This window comes from Geotrypetes seraphini, chromosome 16 (genome assembly GCF_902459505.1).
Source record: "Geotrypetes seraphini chromosome 16, aGeoSer1.1, whole genome shotgun sequence".
NCBI classification, from domain to species: domain Eukaryota; kingdom Metazoa; phylum Chordata; class Amphibia; order Gymnophiona; family Dermophiidae; genus Geotrypetes; species Geotrypetes seraphini.
The window spans coordinates 26,388,740-26,407,029 of NC_047099.1; the positions used below are offsets into that span (position 1 = coordinate 26,388,740).

Here is an 18,290-nt window from a genome sequence, read left to right on the forward strand (position 1 = left end):
AGATGCACGTGCCGGCCATGTGGACCGGCAGCAAATGTCTACGGACCGGTGGTTGAAGAACACTGTGGTAGAGTCTCGGATTATTCATATTAAATTGCTGTTTGGCAGAATATGAATAATTCAGAACTGAATCGAATACGAATATTCAGTACAGCCCTAAAATCAAGTCGCAGTGCAACAAATTACTCAAAATTGGAAAGACTGTACTAAATTAAATTATACATTTTGGGGGAATTCAGTTTGCCACATATATAAGATGGAAAAGATGATAGCATTACAAAAAGGGAATATTCATAATTTTTAAAAAAATATGGGGACCATTGACTAGTTACTCTAATGATCAGATATCTTAGCACATGGATAGTTTAATTTTAGGGTTAGGGAGAGAAATGTATATCATATGGAAATAGGAGTATTGATAAAAAAGGGGGGGGTATTTATTTTCTCTTACAAGAATATTTGATTGTAATTCAAGTGATATGTGAAAATTGTCTTTTATTATGTATATTCACTTGATGTAAAAATTAAAAATGAATAAAGAATTATAAATTCAAAACAAAAAACCAAGAAAGTAGGCATTCAGTTTTAGATTGTAACTGATTAAACGCTGAAAACCCCCCAGTTCTTGATGCCAAGAATTTAAACTAAGTGGCTGCCCTGCTCCTCCCTGGTCAATACTCTCTCACCTCTCCCTCTCCACTCAGTTTCCTGCCTTTTCTATGCAGATGACTCCTAAGTGCCAACAAGTGTCCGTATTTGACTCCACCTAAAAGATTTCCAGCCATAGTAGCTGTGGCACAAATCACTTAAGAACCCATAATTAAGTAGAAATAAACAGCTAAATTTACAGTATATTAACCCTTCAGAGTAAAAGCCCTAAGTGTTTGCCACTGCATCTCTTCTGATCTTCTCAGCAGAGGTTGTTTCAGGAGGCAATGAGCAAACTGCAGTTTCTGAACGCAAACACTGCTCTCCAAAGCGGAAGAAGAATGCAGTCTGTTCTTTTTCTCATTTACGATCTTTCTGTTGAAGCTTTTTCCTCCTCAGTAGGAAGCAGACTGATGAGCTCTTGCGATTGTACTAGAGAATGACACAGGGGCAAATTTGTCCCCATCCCCGCAGGAGCTCAATTTCACCATCCCATTCCTGTGAGTTTTGTCACTGTCCCTGCCCCATTCCCGTAAGCTCTGCCTTGAACACTTATGATTTTAAAGTGTTTGAGGCTCATGCAGATGAGGATGGAGCTTAGGCATTGGTGGAATGAGGCATTATGACATCACAATCTGAGCTCTAGAATGTTGCTACTTGTGATTTTAAAGGGTTTGAGGCTTGAAGACGGAGCTTAGGCATTGGTGGAAGGAGGCCTTATGACATCACAATCTGAGCTCTAAAATGTTGCTACTTATGATTTTAAAGAGTTTGAGGCTTGTGCAGATGAGGACGGAGCTTAGGCATTGGTGGAATGAGGCATTATGGCATCACAATCTGAGCTCTAGAATGTTGCTACTTGTGATTTTAAAGGGTTTGAGGCTTGAAGACGGAGCTTAGGCATTGGTGGAAGGAGGCCTTATGACATCACAATCTGAGCTCTAAAATGTTGCTACTTATGATTTTAAAGAGTTTGAGGCTTGTGCAGATGAGGACGGAGCTTAGGCATTGGTGGAATGAGGCATTATGACATCACAATCTGAGCTCTAGAATGTTGCTACTTAGGATTTTAAAGGGTTTGAGGCTTGCGCAGATGAGGACGGAGCTTAGGCATTGGTGGAATGAGGCATTATGACATTACAATCTGAGCTCTAGAATGTGGCTACTTAGGATTTTAAAGGGTTTGAGGCTTGTGCAGATGAGGGCGGAGCTTAGGCATTGGTGGAATGAGGCCTTATGACATCACAATCTGAGCTCTAGAATGTTGCTACATATGATTTTAAAGCATTTGAGGCTTGTGCAGATGAGGACGGAGCTTGCAGGAATGGGGCAGGGACAGGAAAAGAGGACGGGACGAGGAATTGAGTTCCCGCGAGGAAGGGGCAAAATTTGTCCCCCGCATCACTCTCTAGATTGTACTCCTTGTTTACTGCTTGTGCTGTATCATCTTACCAGCTCTCACCTCCCTCTTTTTTTCTGGTCTATGTGACACCATGGGTGTGTGTTTGTAGGGGGAGACGTGACCGCAAAAAACATCTGGCTGGCGGAAAGTGTCCTGGATATCCTGACTGAGCAGAGGTAAGACTGGGTGCACATATCCACGTACCTGAAGCCTTTCCTTCCTCTGAGCCAGACTGGTAGACGCAGGTATCCCCCTACGGAGCAGCCCATTACGTTTCCCAAAACTCTTCAGCAGCCTGAGCTGCCCTGTTACTCGCTGCATAGTCTGTCTGGTGTACAACAAGGCAGACTGTGAAGATGAGATTGTGATTCTGATTCCATATTTTCTAATACAGCAGCAGATAATTACCAGATTGACATACTGAAGGGGGTTTATAACTATGGTGTATATGCACCTTTGTAGAGTATCTTCCCAAAAGCTGCCCTACAAAGTGGTACCTGCTCCAAGGCGGAAGTAATTCTGTGTTTAATTCTAAGCAGCTAAGTGCTGATCCATTCTTCCATCCAGTCTCTGCCCTCGGAAATGTCTAGGCCATTATCACACAAAAATAGGCCTTGAGCTTTCCTAGTACCTGGTTTATGTATGTGCAGGAATAATCTTATAAGTGCTACTTGAGCATATAAAACTCAATTCTGCAGGCTTGCATCACTTATAAACTTACCTCCACCATGTCCAGCTCTGTGCTGCGATGTGCCATACTGCTGCATGCTCCCACACTGTGATCTAGGGCCAGGTCTTACACTGCTGCATTGTCCCAGACCCCTATAGCGGGACCAGGGCTCTGTGCTGAAGCACCTCTGTGGTCCATGTCAATGTGCTACATCTATGTTGCTGTTCTCTCTCAAAGTGCTTGTGCTCCGGTTATGGTTCCTGGGATGCCTCCTTTTCCTGGGCACCACACTGTAATCCAGGGGTGTCAAAGTCCCTCCTCGAGGGCCGGAATCCAGTCGGGTTTTCTGGATTTCCCTAATGAATATGCATTGAAAGCAGTGCATGCAAATAGATCTCATGCAGATTCATTGGGGAAATCCTGAAAACCCGACTGGATTCTGGCCCTCGAGGACCGACTTTGACACCTGTGCTGTAATCCATAACTGTGCTTTGTGCTGCTGTTTCAACCCATAGGGTCCCTGCATTGTGTTCCAGAACCCAGCCTACAAGCTACCTGTTTTGTGGCCTTGAGTTTGACAAGATTCTATTGATTTTCTTGGGTTGCTTGCAGTTTGGTTGATGATCCATCTGCCTTCTGAGAGATTTAAGATCCCAGGGCCCTTTGATTCTTTTTCTTCTGGTCTGCCTTGGAGTGACTAGGTAGCGTCTGTCCAAACGCTCTGCAAACTATATGCTTATGTAAAGAGTGCACTCACTTTCTGCCTCTATTCTCCCATCAAACAGGATGCTGGTACTTCACTTTGACTGTTCACACCCAGTGTGGTGGTGATTTGGGGCAATGTGGGCTTCCATCCTAAGAGGGCAAGGTGCAGTCAGTTTCATTCTGTATGGGATAAGCAAGGGGCAGCAGCTTTTATTTGAGTCCAGCGGTCCTACAAGACTTCATTTGCAGCAAGCAGGAAATGTCTGTACCCAGTCACTGCAGTGACATCCTTGGCTGTGCCACTTAGAGCTTTCTGGAGCAGCAGTCATGGACCCTGCATCTGGCCACTAGGTGTCACTGTTGCACGATGGCTGGGTCTCTTTCCCTAAAACTATTTAAACAGACAGGAGAGGTTCTTTGCTGTTTAAAAAGCCTGTCTGGGACTAACTGGTCCATTTCCAGTGGCAATTAACTGGATAGCGCCGCTGAAAATGCCTAGTTAGCGCCCAAGCTGATACTGACTATTTGGAGGGTGTTCAGGGAGCAGAGCTGTCACTTAACCACATAAACATGAACGCATAAAACACAGACCTAGCTTTATGTGTTTCTTTTTAGCTGCTTAAGTGCCAAACATCACACTTAACCATCTTATCTTTCAGCTGGCTCCTTATATCTGGAAACTCGGTGCCAGAACCTGGATATGGCCCGGCACTGACTTTCTGGGTTTAATGCTGGCGGTAGTCGGCAAAACGCTGTTCTTTAGCATCCCCTCCAAACAGGCACAGAGCGGATGGGTTTATGCTCCTCTGCCACCAGGTGGACTGAGACATAATGATTTTTGGTAGTAGTACAAATGGACTGTGTAGTCTGTTCTCAGTCTCCAGATGGAGTCTCCAGATGGAGTTGGTAAGCCTGTGCAGTCTTTCCTTTGGTTAGTTAGGGCCTGTTGGATCTGGTTAGTAACTTTTCTCTTGTCCCTTTTTGCTGTCTGGACAGATCTTGGTGGACCCTCTCGGAGGTCCTACCGACCTCTGGGTTGCCACACTTGAAAGGGTCAAGTCTGTCCTCCAATTTCCCCCACCTCCCCCAATTTTAATTCTTAGAGGAGCCTCAACTGTACACCTGGCCACCCTTTAGGCACAGACTACAGGTTAGAGAGCTAGTGGGGTCTGCTCTATTAATCTTTGCAGCTATGGGCTGTGAGATTGAAAAAAAAATAATAATAAAGAAACAGATAAAAGCATACCACAGCCAAGAGAAAATAAGAGCCTGAGGTAGCCATGTTTAATGAGTGTTTTTGTGCATAGATCTCCTGCATGTACAATATGAGCACTTTAAAAAAGTAGAAGAAGTGCATTTTCTGTGCATGCCGAGTGGTGGATGTGGCTGGTATATGCGCAAAGTGTTCTGGCTGCTTTGAGGGGAACAGACGTTGGCGTGCAGGGTATGTGGCAGATGGTGGCCTGGGCGTTTCCGGTGGTCTGAGCAGGTCTTGGACCGGGAGTCGGCTGACTGGTGGATCCAGGAGGTAGCTAAAATTGAGCTTGGCACTTCTTATCTCTCAGATGCCATATATGCTCCATAAATTAATTTAATTTAAATGGTCCTTTTTCTTAGATATTTCTGGGTCAGAAACCCAGAGCCTTGCCCGGTAGTGTGCTTAGGTTCCATCCACTGGAGTCTCCATCAAAGCTCACTCCAGCCCATCCTAGCCATCGAAAACCTCACCAGCCCATCCTCAACTGAATGTCCATATACGGGACCCAGACCGTGCAAGCTTGTCCAGTACTGGCCTTTCAACGTATACCCATTATTTTCTGATTAGAGATCCTCGGTGTTCATCCCATGCTTGTTTGAACTCTGTCACCATTTTCTTCATCACCACCTCCCTCGGGAGCGCATTCCACGCATCAACCACCCTTTCCATAAAGAAGAATTTCCTATGATCTGTTGAGGGCTTCAGCCAAGTCCATGACTATTGGTGTAGCGACTCACCATACCCTGTGGCTTTGGGATTGGTCGGCGGATGCGGCTTCTAAATCTAAACTCAGTAAATTCCCATTTCGAGGTTCCTTCCTCTTTGGGGAGGGGTTGGATAAGCTGGTTCAAGCCTTGAGTGACTCTAAGGTGCCTTGGCTTCCAGAGGACCAACCTTGCCAAGCACTGCGGGGTGGTGCTGCCCAGGGGTGTTTGCGAGATTTTTGTAGGTACTGCCCTGGCCGGGGAGCGGCCCCTTTTCCTTCCAAAGGTCGCTTCTTTCAGCGCATGCAGTCCTTTTGGGGAGGGGAGGGGGTGTCAGGCTCCGCCAATGGCTCCTCCTCCTCTTGTCTGGCCCATCGACTCACTGTGGGTTCTTCCCCCAGTTCCGGTGGGAGCCCGCTTGCGGGAATTTTACTGAGGGTGGACCAAGATCACAATGGATCAGTGGGTCCTAGAAGTGATTCAGGACGGCTATGCTCTAGATCATTTCCTCTCTTTCCCTTGTCAGGCAACTTGGTAGAAGTGGACATTTCGGCAGACGCTACTCAAGTTGCTGGACCTCAAATCGGTGGTCCTAGTGACGCCTCAGGAGATTCGTACCGGCAGGTACTCCATTTACTTTGTGGTGCCCAAGAAGGAGGGGTCTTTTCAGCCCATTTTGGATCTGAAAGGTGTCAACAGGGCACACCTGGTTCTGTCTTTTTATATGGAAACCCTGAAATCCATAATTCTGATGGTTCTGCCTGGGGAATTTCTGACTTTTCTTTATCTGATGGAGGCCTACCTGCATATTCCCATTCGGGTCTCCCATCAGCACTTCCTTCGCTTTGCAATTTTGAGAAAGCACTATTGGTTTTGTATGCTTCCTTTTTGATTTGCCACGGCTCCGTGGACATTCACCAAGATTATGGTGGTGGTGGTGGTGGCCTTTTGCAAGGAGGGCATTCTGGTTCATCCCTATCTGGACGATTAGTTGACTCGAACGAAGTTGTTTCAGGAGATCTCCCAGGCCACGTCTCAAGTAGTGGAGTTCCTGCAGTCGGCTGGGCTGGGTGGTCAACCTGTCTAAAAGCCGGTTGACTCCGTCTCAGTGCTTGGAGTTTCTCGGAGTTCTCTTCGACACCGGCTTGGGGAGAATCTTCCTTCTTGAGGCCCGGGTGTTGAAATTGCAATGGCAGATTCGCTCCCTCATGGATTGTTGCTGCTCTCGGGCGCAGGATTTTCTACAGGTCTTGGGAGTTGATGGCGGTCTCCCTGGAGGTAGTCAGGTGGGATCAGGCTCACATGCGTCTTCTTCAGTGTTGGTCACCACAGATTAACGATCTGGACTCTCCCATCCCTCTTCAGGGGTTGATTCGTTGCAGCCTGTGCTAGTGGCTACAGTCTTCCAGTCTGTTTCAGGGAGTGGGTCTGGATCAGCCCCAGTAGGCAGCTGGTCGGCAGTGGAGGCTTTCTAGTTGATCAATATTCTGGAGACCAGAGCCATTCAGTTGGTGTTGCTGGCTTTCCAGCCGTTGCTAGAGGGCAAGTCAGTTTGAGTGCTTTTGGACAATGCCACTGTGATGGCATATGTCAGTCAGTGGGGAACTAAGAGTCATTGGATAGCATAGGAGCTCTGCTCATGGAATGGGCAGAGGCTCATCTTCTGGATATCTTGGCCTCCCACAGAGCAGGAGTGGACAACGTCCAGTCGGACTTCCTCAATCATCATGTGTTGGATCCCAGAGAGTGGTGTCTCGGGTTGGAAGCCTTCAAGTTGATTGTTCAGGCCTGGGGCCAGATGGTCATGGACCTTATGACTACGAGTGTCAACACCAAGGCGCCAGTTCTTCAGTCGGAGCAGAGATTACCAGGCCAAGGGGCTGGATGCTCTGGTGCAGGCTTGGACGATGGACAGCCTGCTTTATGTCTTTCCTCCATGACCTCTGTTGGGCAGAGTGCTTCTTTGGATCGCCCTGCACAAGGTGTCACTGACTGGCCTGGGCACCCGTGATACACAGATCTGGTACTTCTTCTGGTAGCAGATCCTTTTCCTCTGCCCCTATCGCCCAATCTTCTGACTCAGGGTCATGTTCCCATGTTTGATCTGAGACCCTTTTGTTTTACAGCTTGGCTCTTGAAAGGGAACGCCTAAGTAAGAAAGCATATTTGGATAAACTGATCTCCACCCTCTTGGGAGGGGGTCTCAGAGACTGTCCACCTCTCGGGCTTATGTGCGCATTTGGCGTCTTTTTGAGGAATGGTGTTCTGTGCGTGGCGTGGTTTTCCTTCATACGTCTTTTCCTCACATCTTGGAGTTTTTGCAGGATGGCCTGGAGCAGGGCCTTGTCTGATCCTTCCTTAGAGTTCAGATTGCGGCTTTGTCTTCTTTTCACGGTCTGTTGCATGATTGGCATTTGGCCTATTCTCTGGATGTGATTCAATTCTTGAGAGCGACGAAATTGCTCCAGCCTTCAGTTCATCCATTGGTTCCAGCCTAGGATCTCAATCTGGCTCCTGAACGCTGAAGGACCTTACTGTTAAGGCAGTGTTCATGGTGGCCATTACTTCCACGAGACGCGTTTCCGAACTGCAGGCCTTTTCGTGTAGACCTCCCTTCCTAGAGTTCTCTAGGGAGCGGGTCATGCTGCGGCTGGTTCCCTCCTTCCGAAGGTGGTTTCGCCTTTTCATGTCAACCAATCCATTGTCCTTCCGGTCTTAGGTAGTAGGGAGTGCTCTTTGGAGCAGAGACAGTTGCGCAAATTGGATGTCCATAGAGCCCTGTGCACTAATATTCAGTGGACCCAGGAGTGCCATCAGTCGGATCGTCTTTTTGTCCTTTTAGCAGGTCCTCGTAAGTGGGATGGCGTTTCCAAAGCTATGATTGCACATTGGATCAAGGAGGCTATTGCTTCAATGTACCTTCTTCAGAAGAAGCCTGTTCCGGATTTTCTCAAAACTCATTCCACTCGGGGTCATAGAAACATAGAAGATAACGGCAGATAAGGGCCATAGCCCATCAGGTCTGCCCACTCTACTGACCCATCCCCAAGTCTACTATCCTAGGGATCCCACTCCTGGTGACAGGTTCCCTTGGCTTAACCCTCTAAGGGATCCCTCTTGGGCTGAGAGTTCTCTTGTGCTTCCGGTGGATATCTGTAAAGCTGTGGTTTGGTCTTCTCTCCATTTCTTTTTCATCCCTATCGTGTGGATATTCAGGCGTGTCGGGACTCAGTGTTCGGTGAGCTTATTCTTGTGGTAGCCTTTTGGGGGCCCCACCCATGATGGCTACTGCTTTGGTACGTCCCATCCGTTCTGTGCCAGTCTGGAGAGATGCTAAAGAAGGAGAAATTAGGTTCTTACCTGCTAATTTTCTTTCTTTTAGTCCCTCCAGACTGGCACAGGCCATGCCCTGTCATATATTTTGGTGTTTTTCATGAAGAGTTCGTTTTTTTTCTGCAGTATTGTCTTTGTTTTGGTTGTTGGGGAGTATAATAAGAGAAGCGGCGTTTGGTTCGTCTGGTTTAGCTGGTGAACTGTGGGGACGTTTTTGAAGGTTATTTGTTCTAATCAGTATCCATCAGTGTTTACATGGTCTGCTTCTGGCATTTCCTTTGTCTTCTCTATGCGAGTTTGGATCTGGGATGTTTTCTTGTTCAGTTTAGTTAATTTTCTGCTTGGTTGTTCATTAGACTGATTGTAGATGGGACTGCACAGCCCACCTGTACTACTACCAAAAGTCATTATGTCTCAGTTTCCACCTGCTGGCAAAGGAGCGTAAACCCATCCATTCTGTGCTGGTCTGGAGGGAAGAAAAGAAAGAAAATTAGCAGGTAAGAACCTAATTTCTCCATCGCTGCCTGCTGAGTTTTGGACATTTTGTCTCCACGGTGCCCCTGACTTTGCCACCAGGCTGTTAATGCCTGTGATGGTGGTGATGACACTCTCTTTGCCACTGTTCTTTTTGTAGAGAATGGGTTATGAAGAGCAGCATTCTCATCGCCATGGCTGTGTACACTTATCTTCGCCTCATTGTAGATCACCACGGCACTGCACAGCTTCAGAGCCTGCGACAGAAAGAAGTGGATTTCTGTATCATGTTGTTGCGAGAGCGGGTAGGATTGAAGAGTACCATTGTCAAGTTCCTGCCTTTATGGGTGTCAATAGCTAAGTGCAGTTCTGCTTTTAGTGTGTATTTTCTGTAGTGTAGCAGAGTGCTATCTTTGACTGAATATCAAGACATAGACAGATACAAAAATACCTTAGCCTTTCCTCCTTTTATCTATGATGCTGTTGTTGTCTTCTGTCCCAGACGTATAGAGTTGGCAGCTTTACAGATAGTCATTTTAGAAGGCCTATTTGCATTTGAAACAGGCATAAACTGGCAGATCCTTATCAGCTCTTCAGCCAAGTCCAGATGCTTGGGCTGGTGTGTCTCTGCGGTCTTTTGCTGCTGATGTTGCAACTGCCACATATCTTCCAACAAACCCTGACATTGCCATGCCTGTAGGTGCAGAGACGTGGAAGAGTCTCTAGTGTACCATGTAAATTTTGTGGGCACGCTAAGGTACAGTACAGGAGTTGCAAGAGGTTTTCAGAGGGCCAGTTTTCTTGCCAGCATGCAAATCTGATCCACGACAGCAGCTTGAATTTTCTCGTCAGCTCTCAAAGGGTGCATTCTCTGCTTAGGACCAGAAAGCCACTGGGGGAACAGAATTTACCCTGGACTTTGTATAGGCAATGTACAGGGCTTGGAAGTAAGGTGAGCATTCTGCCATGGAGTCAGCCCCAGTGCCCTCCAATCAACCCAGCCTGGACTGGGTGGATGTGGGAGGGAGATCATAGACTCACTAATGACCTTCCACAGAGCAGTAAAGACCTTCCTCTTCCACCAATCGGATCAGTAAAAACTGCCTCCTCAATATACTTCTCCTAGTACTCTTCGCTATGACCAGTCTGGTTTCTAGAATAAGCTCTGTTATTATCTACTGTAACCAATTTGTTGTCATGACTAGTCTGTTTTCAAATTATTGTGAATGTCTACTTGTAACCCGTTCTGAGCTTCTGGGAGAACGGGATAGAAATCAAAATAAATAAATGATGTGGTGGAGGTTTTAGGGACTAAAAGGATGCAGGATCCCTTCTGGATCCAAAACAGGAACCACCATGGCCCCAGAATCAGACTCGTGTCAGTACAAGGCTCGGACATCCAGAAACATCTTGCAACTCCTGCGCTGCTGGAGCTGCTGCCTAAGCGTCCCCACAAAATTTACATGGTGTGTCGGAAACTACCACTCCTTTGCACCCACAAGTGTGGCAACATTGGAGTTTTTCAGAAGCGATATGGTTGGCAAAGAACCACAGAAATACACTAGCTCAAGACTGGTCTGGAGGGTCTAAAGGAAAGAAAATTAACAGGTAAGATATAATTTCTCCTTAAATGTTTATCTTGCATAAACATGTAAATTCCCATTTAACAAAGCTGTGATGTACATAAAAAACACAAGTGTATGGAAATGACACAGGGGTGTGCTCTGGGTGTATTTTGGATGGGACTAGGACATGCCTAGAAGATGTACCTTTATCTCCCATTTCAGAAGGGGAATAATCATTGATGTCCTCCTAACAGGTCAATGTCAGGATTTACACCTGCTACCATGCACGTTTAGGTTTTGGTGAATTGCACTGGAGGGATTAGAGAAGGTTGCCCCTTAATCTCTGTGATTTTTATCTCTCCCAAAAAGTTAAACTGGTAAAGGACACTGTCCAGGAAAATACATATTTATATTTCTAAACTGACAAAGATCAACGTGTTCACGTGTGGGTTTACAATCCATTGAAATTTTCTACTTTTATTTTTCTAAAATGGATTTTCTTGTACAATCCCACTTTATTCCAGGACCAGTGGATTATTTCAGTCTACCCACCAGGACTTTGTAGGACACCGCAAACTTCAGAGACTTAAAACCCTCCCCCTCATACCTCATCACTGTGCCTGATTCTCAGTCTCCCTTCCTGCAAGCCAGGCTGTAGGAGCTTATCTTTTCTGCTCGTGTTTCATTTTGCGTAATTTCAGTATTTTGCATTCGCGGTTTTCACTCTCGTACTGTGGAGGTCCCCTGCCAAGAAAACATCCTTTAAAGAATGGAAAAAGGATCCCAATGAAGAAGATAAGAAGAGACATAAGCATTGGCATCGTATGTTACTTCTCTATAGCAGGTCTCTGATTATAAGTCTGGTTTTGTTTACTTTCATACACATCCAAAATAGGGTTGGGGGGATATTTCTGTCCTAATTTGACCCTAGAGTACTTGGGGTGGGAAGATATTATTAATATGAAGAGGGTAAGGTTACTGGGCAAATAAATGTCGCTATGTTTTATTGTATAATCGTTGAATAAGGTGGGTGGGAGAAAATGAGTGGTTCTGTATATAATTGTAAGTGGATGTGCTTAAATTGATGTTTTATGTGTTATATATTCATGTATTGCACTTTTGAAGTATGGAAAATCAATAAAGAATTATAAAAAAAAAAATGAAGAGACATAAGCATTGATAAAGAAAGCTAAACAAGACTATGAAGAACAACTTGCCAAAGAGGCAAAAACTCATAGTAACAATTTTTTAGGTACATCAAAAGCAGAAAACCTGTGAGGGAATCTGTGGGACCTTTGGATGATCAAAGAGTAAAAGGTGCTGTCAGCCATAGCAGAGAAACTGAATGAATTATTTGCTTCGGTCTTTACTAATCTAATCTAATCTTCGGTGTATATACCGGGTCATCTCCCAATGGAGCTCGACTAATTAAGACTAGAGCATGAGAGAAGTAAGAACTGTAGTATTATCATTTCGTTGACACTGTAGCTAAACCATTTAAAAATTGCGAGAACAGCAAAGTTTTCAGGGATTTCTGAAATAATTGCAGCTGGCCTATAAGCCTAATAGAGTCAGGGAGTTCATTCCAGATCTCTACAAACTTGAAAACAAAAGATCAACAGCTTCCCAGCAGATTTAATTCCCTTAAAGGAAGGGAAGGATAGCTTATATCTTTGTGTATTTCTCAAATGGCAAAGTCTAAGGGGACTAAAGGGTCAAATGTTCCATAGAGAAGCGTGAAGATTATACATGCGCATTTAAACTGGATCCTAAAGTGAACTGGGAGCCAGTAAAGCTTTCTTAACAGAGGGGAAACATGATCATACTTTTGTTTCCCAAAGATGAGCTTAGCTACAGTATTCGAGGTAAAATAACATTATTCGCCGATGACGCCAAACTAAGTAATGTAGTGGGCAAATGCACAACGGACGAAGATTCAATGCCCGACAACATGATGCACGACCTACTCCTACTGGAGCGCTGGTCTAGGACCTGGCAACTCAACTTCAATGCCAAAAAATGCTAAGTTATGCACCTGGGCAGCCAAAATCCATGCAAGTCTTATACCCTTAATGGCGAGATCCTAGCAAAAACGGTAGCAGAACGAGACTTGGGGGTAATCGTCAGTGAGGACATGAAGACTGCCAATCAAGTGGAGCAAGCTTCATCCAAGGCAAGACAAATCATGGGTTGCATACGAAGGGGTTTCGTCAGCCGTAAGGCGGAAGTCATTATGCTATTGTATAGATCCATTGTGAGGCCCCACCTGGAATACTGTGTGCAATTCTGGAGCCGCATTATCGCAAGGATGTGCTGAGACTGGAGTCGGTGCAGAGAATGGCCACCCGGATGGTCTCGGGACTCAAGGATCTACCATACGAAAAACGGCTTGACAAATTACAGCTATACTCGCTCGAGGAGTGCAGAGAGAGGGGGGACATGATCGAGACGTTCAAGTATCTTACGGGCCACATCGAGGCAGAGGAAGATATCTTCTTTTTCAAGGGTCCCACGACAACAAGAGATCATCCGTGGAAAATCAGGGGCGGGAAACTACGAGGTGACACCAGGAAATTATTTTTCACTGAAAGGGTGATTGATCGCTGGAATAGTCTTCAACTGCAGGTGATTGAGGCCAGCAGCGTGCCTGATTTTAAGGCCAAATGGGATCGACACATGGGATCTATTCACAGGGCAAAGGTAGAGGAGGGACATTAGGGTGGGCAGACTAGATGGGCCGTGGCCCTTATCTGCCGTCTATTTCTATGTTTCTATTCTGTATTAACTGAAGTTGTTTTGGAAGGCCCTGCTTAATGCCCAGATAAACTGAGTTAAAATAATCTAGCTGAGAAAGCACACAGGGGTTATAATAATAATATAATAACCCCTGTTAAAGAACAAAAGTTAAAATTAATAATAATGTTCAAAAGCATAGCTGTCAAAGTAACCAATCTTAATGGTACCAAAACAACTAAAGATTTCTTACCTCAATAGAATTATTATATTATAATTCGAGCCTGTAGCTTTAAATCCGGCAAGTAGTCCCGTGACGCTGTTGGCCACGTAATCACGTGGGTACAGTTGTCCCGGGTTCTGCTCTATTTAATTTCTGAAAAAGACGCCGCCGCCATCTCTCTAGATATAGTGGTCAGAGGTTGGCGGTATATTATATTGAGGTAAGAAATCTTTAGTTGTTTTGGTACCATTAAGATTGGTTACTTTGACAGCTATGCTTTTGAACATTATTATTAATTTTAACTTTTGTTCTTTAACAGGGGTTATCCTTGATAAAGCTTGCATAGCGAAACATGTCGGTGTTATAATCCCCTGCCAGAGACCACATGACTAAGCTAAGTGATATGCTTAAAACTATTTCAAAATGTGAACATTGAAGTTAAGAATATACAAAAGTTAAAAAAAGTACAAACACTTTAATATAAAAGATCGATCCAGTGACGAATTGACACGTAAAGCTTGGAGCAATGAGATTGTTTTGAGCTCCAAGTGGTGTCGCTGAGGATCGGGGTAAAGCTTATTAGCACTCCAGGGCATGAAAGGGGCGACTAAGTTTTGGTCTACCCTTTGAGTTGATCAGAATGGGTTTAGCACTTTGTGGGGATCCCTGGTTCTGACAGTGCCGGCTGTTTTGTCGTAGGTTTCTAATGTTTTATAACCTGTTCTCTCATTTTTCATTGTTGCTGTTTTGCATTTGTTATTTTGAGCAAAATTGATTTATTTGCTGGGGAGTATCCCCATTTCTCTCTCTCTTGTTATTATCCTTCTTTAGATGGTCCTGGCTGTTTTAAGACTGACTGAGGATCAGGCACAGTGATGAGGTATGGGGGAGGGGTTTAAGTCTCTGAAGTTTGAGGCTTCCTTCAAAGTCCTGGCAGGTAGACATAAATAACTCACTGGTCCTTGAATAAAGTGTGGATTTACAAGAAAGAAGATAGCAAAGGTATGAACCTAATCTTTGGTTGTACCATGAATATCCATTTCTCCTATATTTTAGAACAGGCTGTTCGTTAGCAAATTTTGTTCAGAAATACTGATGAAACTTGAGGTGTCCTCACCTAGACTTCTCAGTTCTGATTCCTATATTCTTTCTAAAATGGGGCTGCCAATAAGATAATGAGATGAGTTTTTTGTGCAAGGCTGAGGGTCTCTCATAAGCTGCCTTTGGAGCTGAGTAAGAGTGTTGTCCAGGAATGAACAAAGAAATGTTCTGCCCTCTACTGGGCTCAGTTAAACAGCACATTTACACTGTCACTTTCTTTCCAAGTATATGGACTGCTTCATGATAGGCCGAGACCTGGTGCGCCTTCTGCAGAATGTTGCTAGAATAACTGAGTTTGAGCTGCTGTGGAAGGACCTTCTACACAACCCACAGGCTTTAAGCCCGCAGTTCACAGGTAAGCATAGGGGCATGCCTGGGCAGGACATGCTTGATACATCTAATAAGCTGCCACTTTCTTGCCCCCCTCCCCCAGATGGTATGCTTCTGATAGGATGGGAGTAATAAAATAGAGACACCTTTCTTAAATCCGTGTCTTAAAGTGCTTTAGAGAGCACAAGCACATGCATTTCTTACAAGCTATGTCCCAAACTGACTTTCAATCATTGGTTTCCTATTTTTTATTGTGTATTTGTGTGTTGCCCTGGGTTTTCTAGAAGCAGAGAAAATCAAGTTTTTAATAAATAAATGGAGATACATCTAGTGGACTCTGCCATGCCAGTCTGTCACGGTGTATCTGTGTTTGACTGGTACTGGCCTAGCTTGCCAGTGTGCCACGTGTCTGTGTGGTACTGGTTCTGGCCCTAGCTTGTCAGTATGCCACAGTGTGTTGGTGTGGTATTGGTACTGGCCCTAGCTTGCCAGTGTGCCATGGTGTGTCTGTGTGGTACTGGTACTGACCCTAGCTTGCCAGTGTGCCATGGTATGTCTATGTGTGGCTTGGGAAAAGAATTCAGGTTTCTCTTTTGTAGCACACAGGTGCTAATTAGTAAGCTGGCTAGCATTTAGAGCCTGCTCTTTCTTCCTTCTGAGAATGCCCATTCCTTCTTTGCATTGAATCTCCCTGATAAAATTTTGGATTTTTTCATATGTTGTCATTAAGCAGCATTCATTCTGTCTCCCATCAAGTTCCTGATTATGTTAATTGCCCTGTTTCCACAGGTATCCTGCAGCTATTGCAGTCACGAACCTCTCGTAAGTTCCTGGCTTGCCGTCTCACTCCTGATATGGAGACCAAACTACTGTTCATGACGTCTCGGGTAATTTCGCCTTCTTCACTGTGCACTAGATTATATAGCTATATTTCCCTATCCTCCACCAGACTAGTCCAGAATGAATGGGTTATGCCCCTCTATCAGCGATGAACACAGAACAAAAGCCTTGTATAAGGCATTATGCTACCACCTATTCCTCAGTATATCTGGGACTCCAGCAGATGGGAGATAGATTGCCCACCCAAGGACTCCTGGGCTCAGTTTGAGAACATACAGGAAGTGTGGTTTAGGCCAGATGTTCTCAATACTGGGTACGAGTACCCCAAGGGGCATATGGTGCCTGATATGGGACCTTCCATTGCCATCCTGGCCTCTGTTGTTGCTTCTCCAGACCAGCAGAAGTGCCAAAACAACCTAGAGCAAAATCCTGAGTGGTGTAGAACGGGTACAAGTGAATCGATTTTTTTTACTCCATCTAAAATTACAAAGACTAGGGGACACTCGATGAAGTTACATCGAAATACTTTTAAAACCAATAGGAGGAAATATTTTTTTCACTCAGAGAATAGTTAAGCTCTGGAATGTGTTGCCAGAGGTGGTGTTAAGAGCAGATAGTGTAGCTAGTTTTAAGAAAGGTTTGAACAATTTCCTGGAGAAAAGTCCATAGTCTTGTTATTGAGACAGATGTGGGGGGAAGCATCTTCTTGCTCTGGCTCAGTAGCATGGAATGTTGCTACTCTTTGGGTTTTTGCCAGGTACTGGTGACCTGGATTGACCACCGTGAGGATGAGCTACTGGGCTAGATTGGCCATTGGTCAAACCCGGTAGGGCTGTTCTTTTATCATGTTTTGAGGTTTTCTGTTCTAGGTTTTCATGTTAGTTAGTGCCAGTCAGGAGGTAGGAATTATTGGAACCTGTATGTTCCTCTGGGCAGGGTCAGGCAGTCTCTGAACACCCCACCTCTTTCTCTGGAAGTGTGGGGGTAGAGTGTCCTACATGCTTTGTTACAAAAAATACTGAGGAGTGGGTTACAATGCAGTAGTTTACATAGAGTGGAAGTTACAGTGTTTTGTTCTCTGTCTCCATCTGCTGATAGAAGGGCATAACCCATCCATTTTGGACTGGTCTGATAGGACTCAAAAGAAGGAAATTATCAGGTAAGACCAGATTTTACATGTTTGTAACATTAGTATGAAGTTACTGGGATCTGAGCCTGCTCTCTCTTGGGTGGAATGAGGTGGTGGATGCGCTTGACTGGCACAAGGTTATTTTTTTTTTTTGTGATATGAACTTTTTCTGCATGAAGTGTGTTTGTATCACAAGGCAACCTAAGCCTGTTCTGCTCGGGGTGGGGGGCCTGGAGGAGGAGGTTTGTTGTCTGCTGGGCTGTGTGTGTGTATATATCTGCCACTAGCTTTTTCTGCCAGGTAGGAGTCGGATTGCTGGCCTGAACCAAAGCTCTTCCTAGTCTGTGGGGCAGAGCACTGTGAAATCAGAGGCCTTTGTACTTCTCTGCTTATTCCTCAAGGAAGTAGGTTGGTTTAGATAAGCAAGTTTCTTGAATAATTGTTTCTCTGAGGACAAGCAGGCCATTTGCATTCTCACATGTGGGTGATGTCATCCAATGGAGCTCGGTGCATACTCTGACTAGCATAAATAGTATGCAGAAACTTCTAGCAGCATTGCACCATGCATGCATGGGTTCCTTCCCACCTGACATGCAGACATAGGTACTTCAGTCTGTATTTTCCACTTTGCTGAGAGGTCATGTTACTGTGGTGTCATTGTGATACAGCAGTTCATTTCATGTCTTCCTGTGAGAGTTTTGTCTTTATTTTTCCATATATTTTTTTTGTTTCTCTACCTTTTCTTTAATTTCTTAGGTTTTTTTTTTTTGGGGGGGGGGGGGCTCTTCAGGTTTTGGGGCTTTTTTTTGGCTCTTTAGGCCTCTTTTCCAGCAGATTTGCCTCTTTTGTAAATCACTTTTGGGTTTCCAGAAATGCTTGTGTTTATTTGGTAACAGAGTAATGACATTATCAGTTTTCTGTACCAAGTAGTAAATGAAATGAAAACTTATTGAGACGTCCTTGTTAAAATAGCTATCCTAGTTGCAGTTCCTTGGATTGGAGGGTATTAATCTCCTGTGGGTTTAGCAGAGAGCTGCCAACTGCAAGCACGGAGAATCCCAAGTGGGCCTCATTGGTTCACATTCACATAACTGAAAAAAAAAAATCAGTTTTGATCGACCTCTACCTTGGTGGAGGTGCTGGTGTGCCAGTCTTTGAGCAGCCAGATCCATAGA

General features: G+C 44.9%; 1 protein-coding gene across 3 annotated transcripts in view; it reads left to right on the top strand.

The window, feature by feature from the left end:
- Positions 1-18,290, top strand: part of INTS3 (integrator complex subunit 3) — a 132,767-nt gene that overhangs the window by 42,983 nt on the left and 71,494 nt on the right. For all 3 annotated transcript variants that reach the window (XM_033924947.1, XM_033924949.1, XM_033924948.1), the window contains 4 exons: positions 2,160-2,226; positions 9,355-9,499; positions 15,042-15,171; positions 15,936-16,033. In XM_033924947.1, the coding sequence (XP_033780838.1) occupies positions 2,160-2,226; positions 9,355-9,499; positions 15,042-15,171; positions 15,936-16,033 (440 nt within the window). The remainder of the gene's footprint in view (positions 1-2,159; positions 2,227-9,354; positions 9,500-15,041; positions 15,172-15,935; positions 16,034-18,290) is intronic.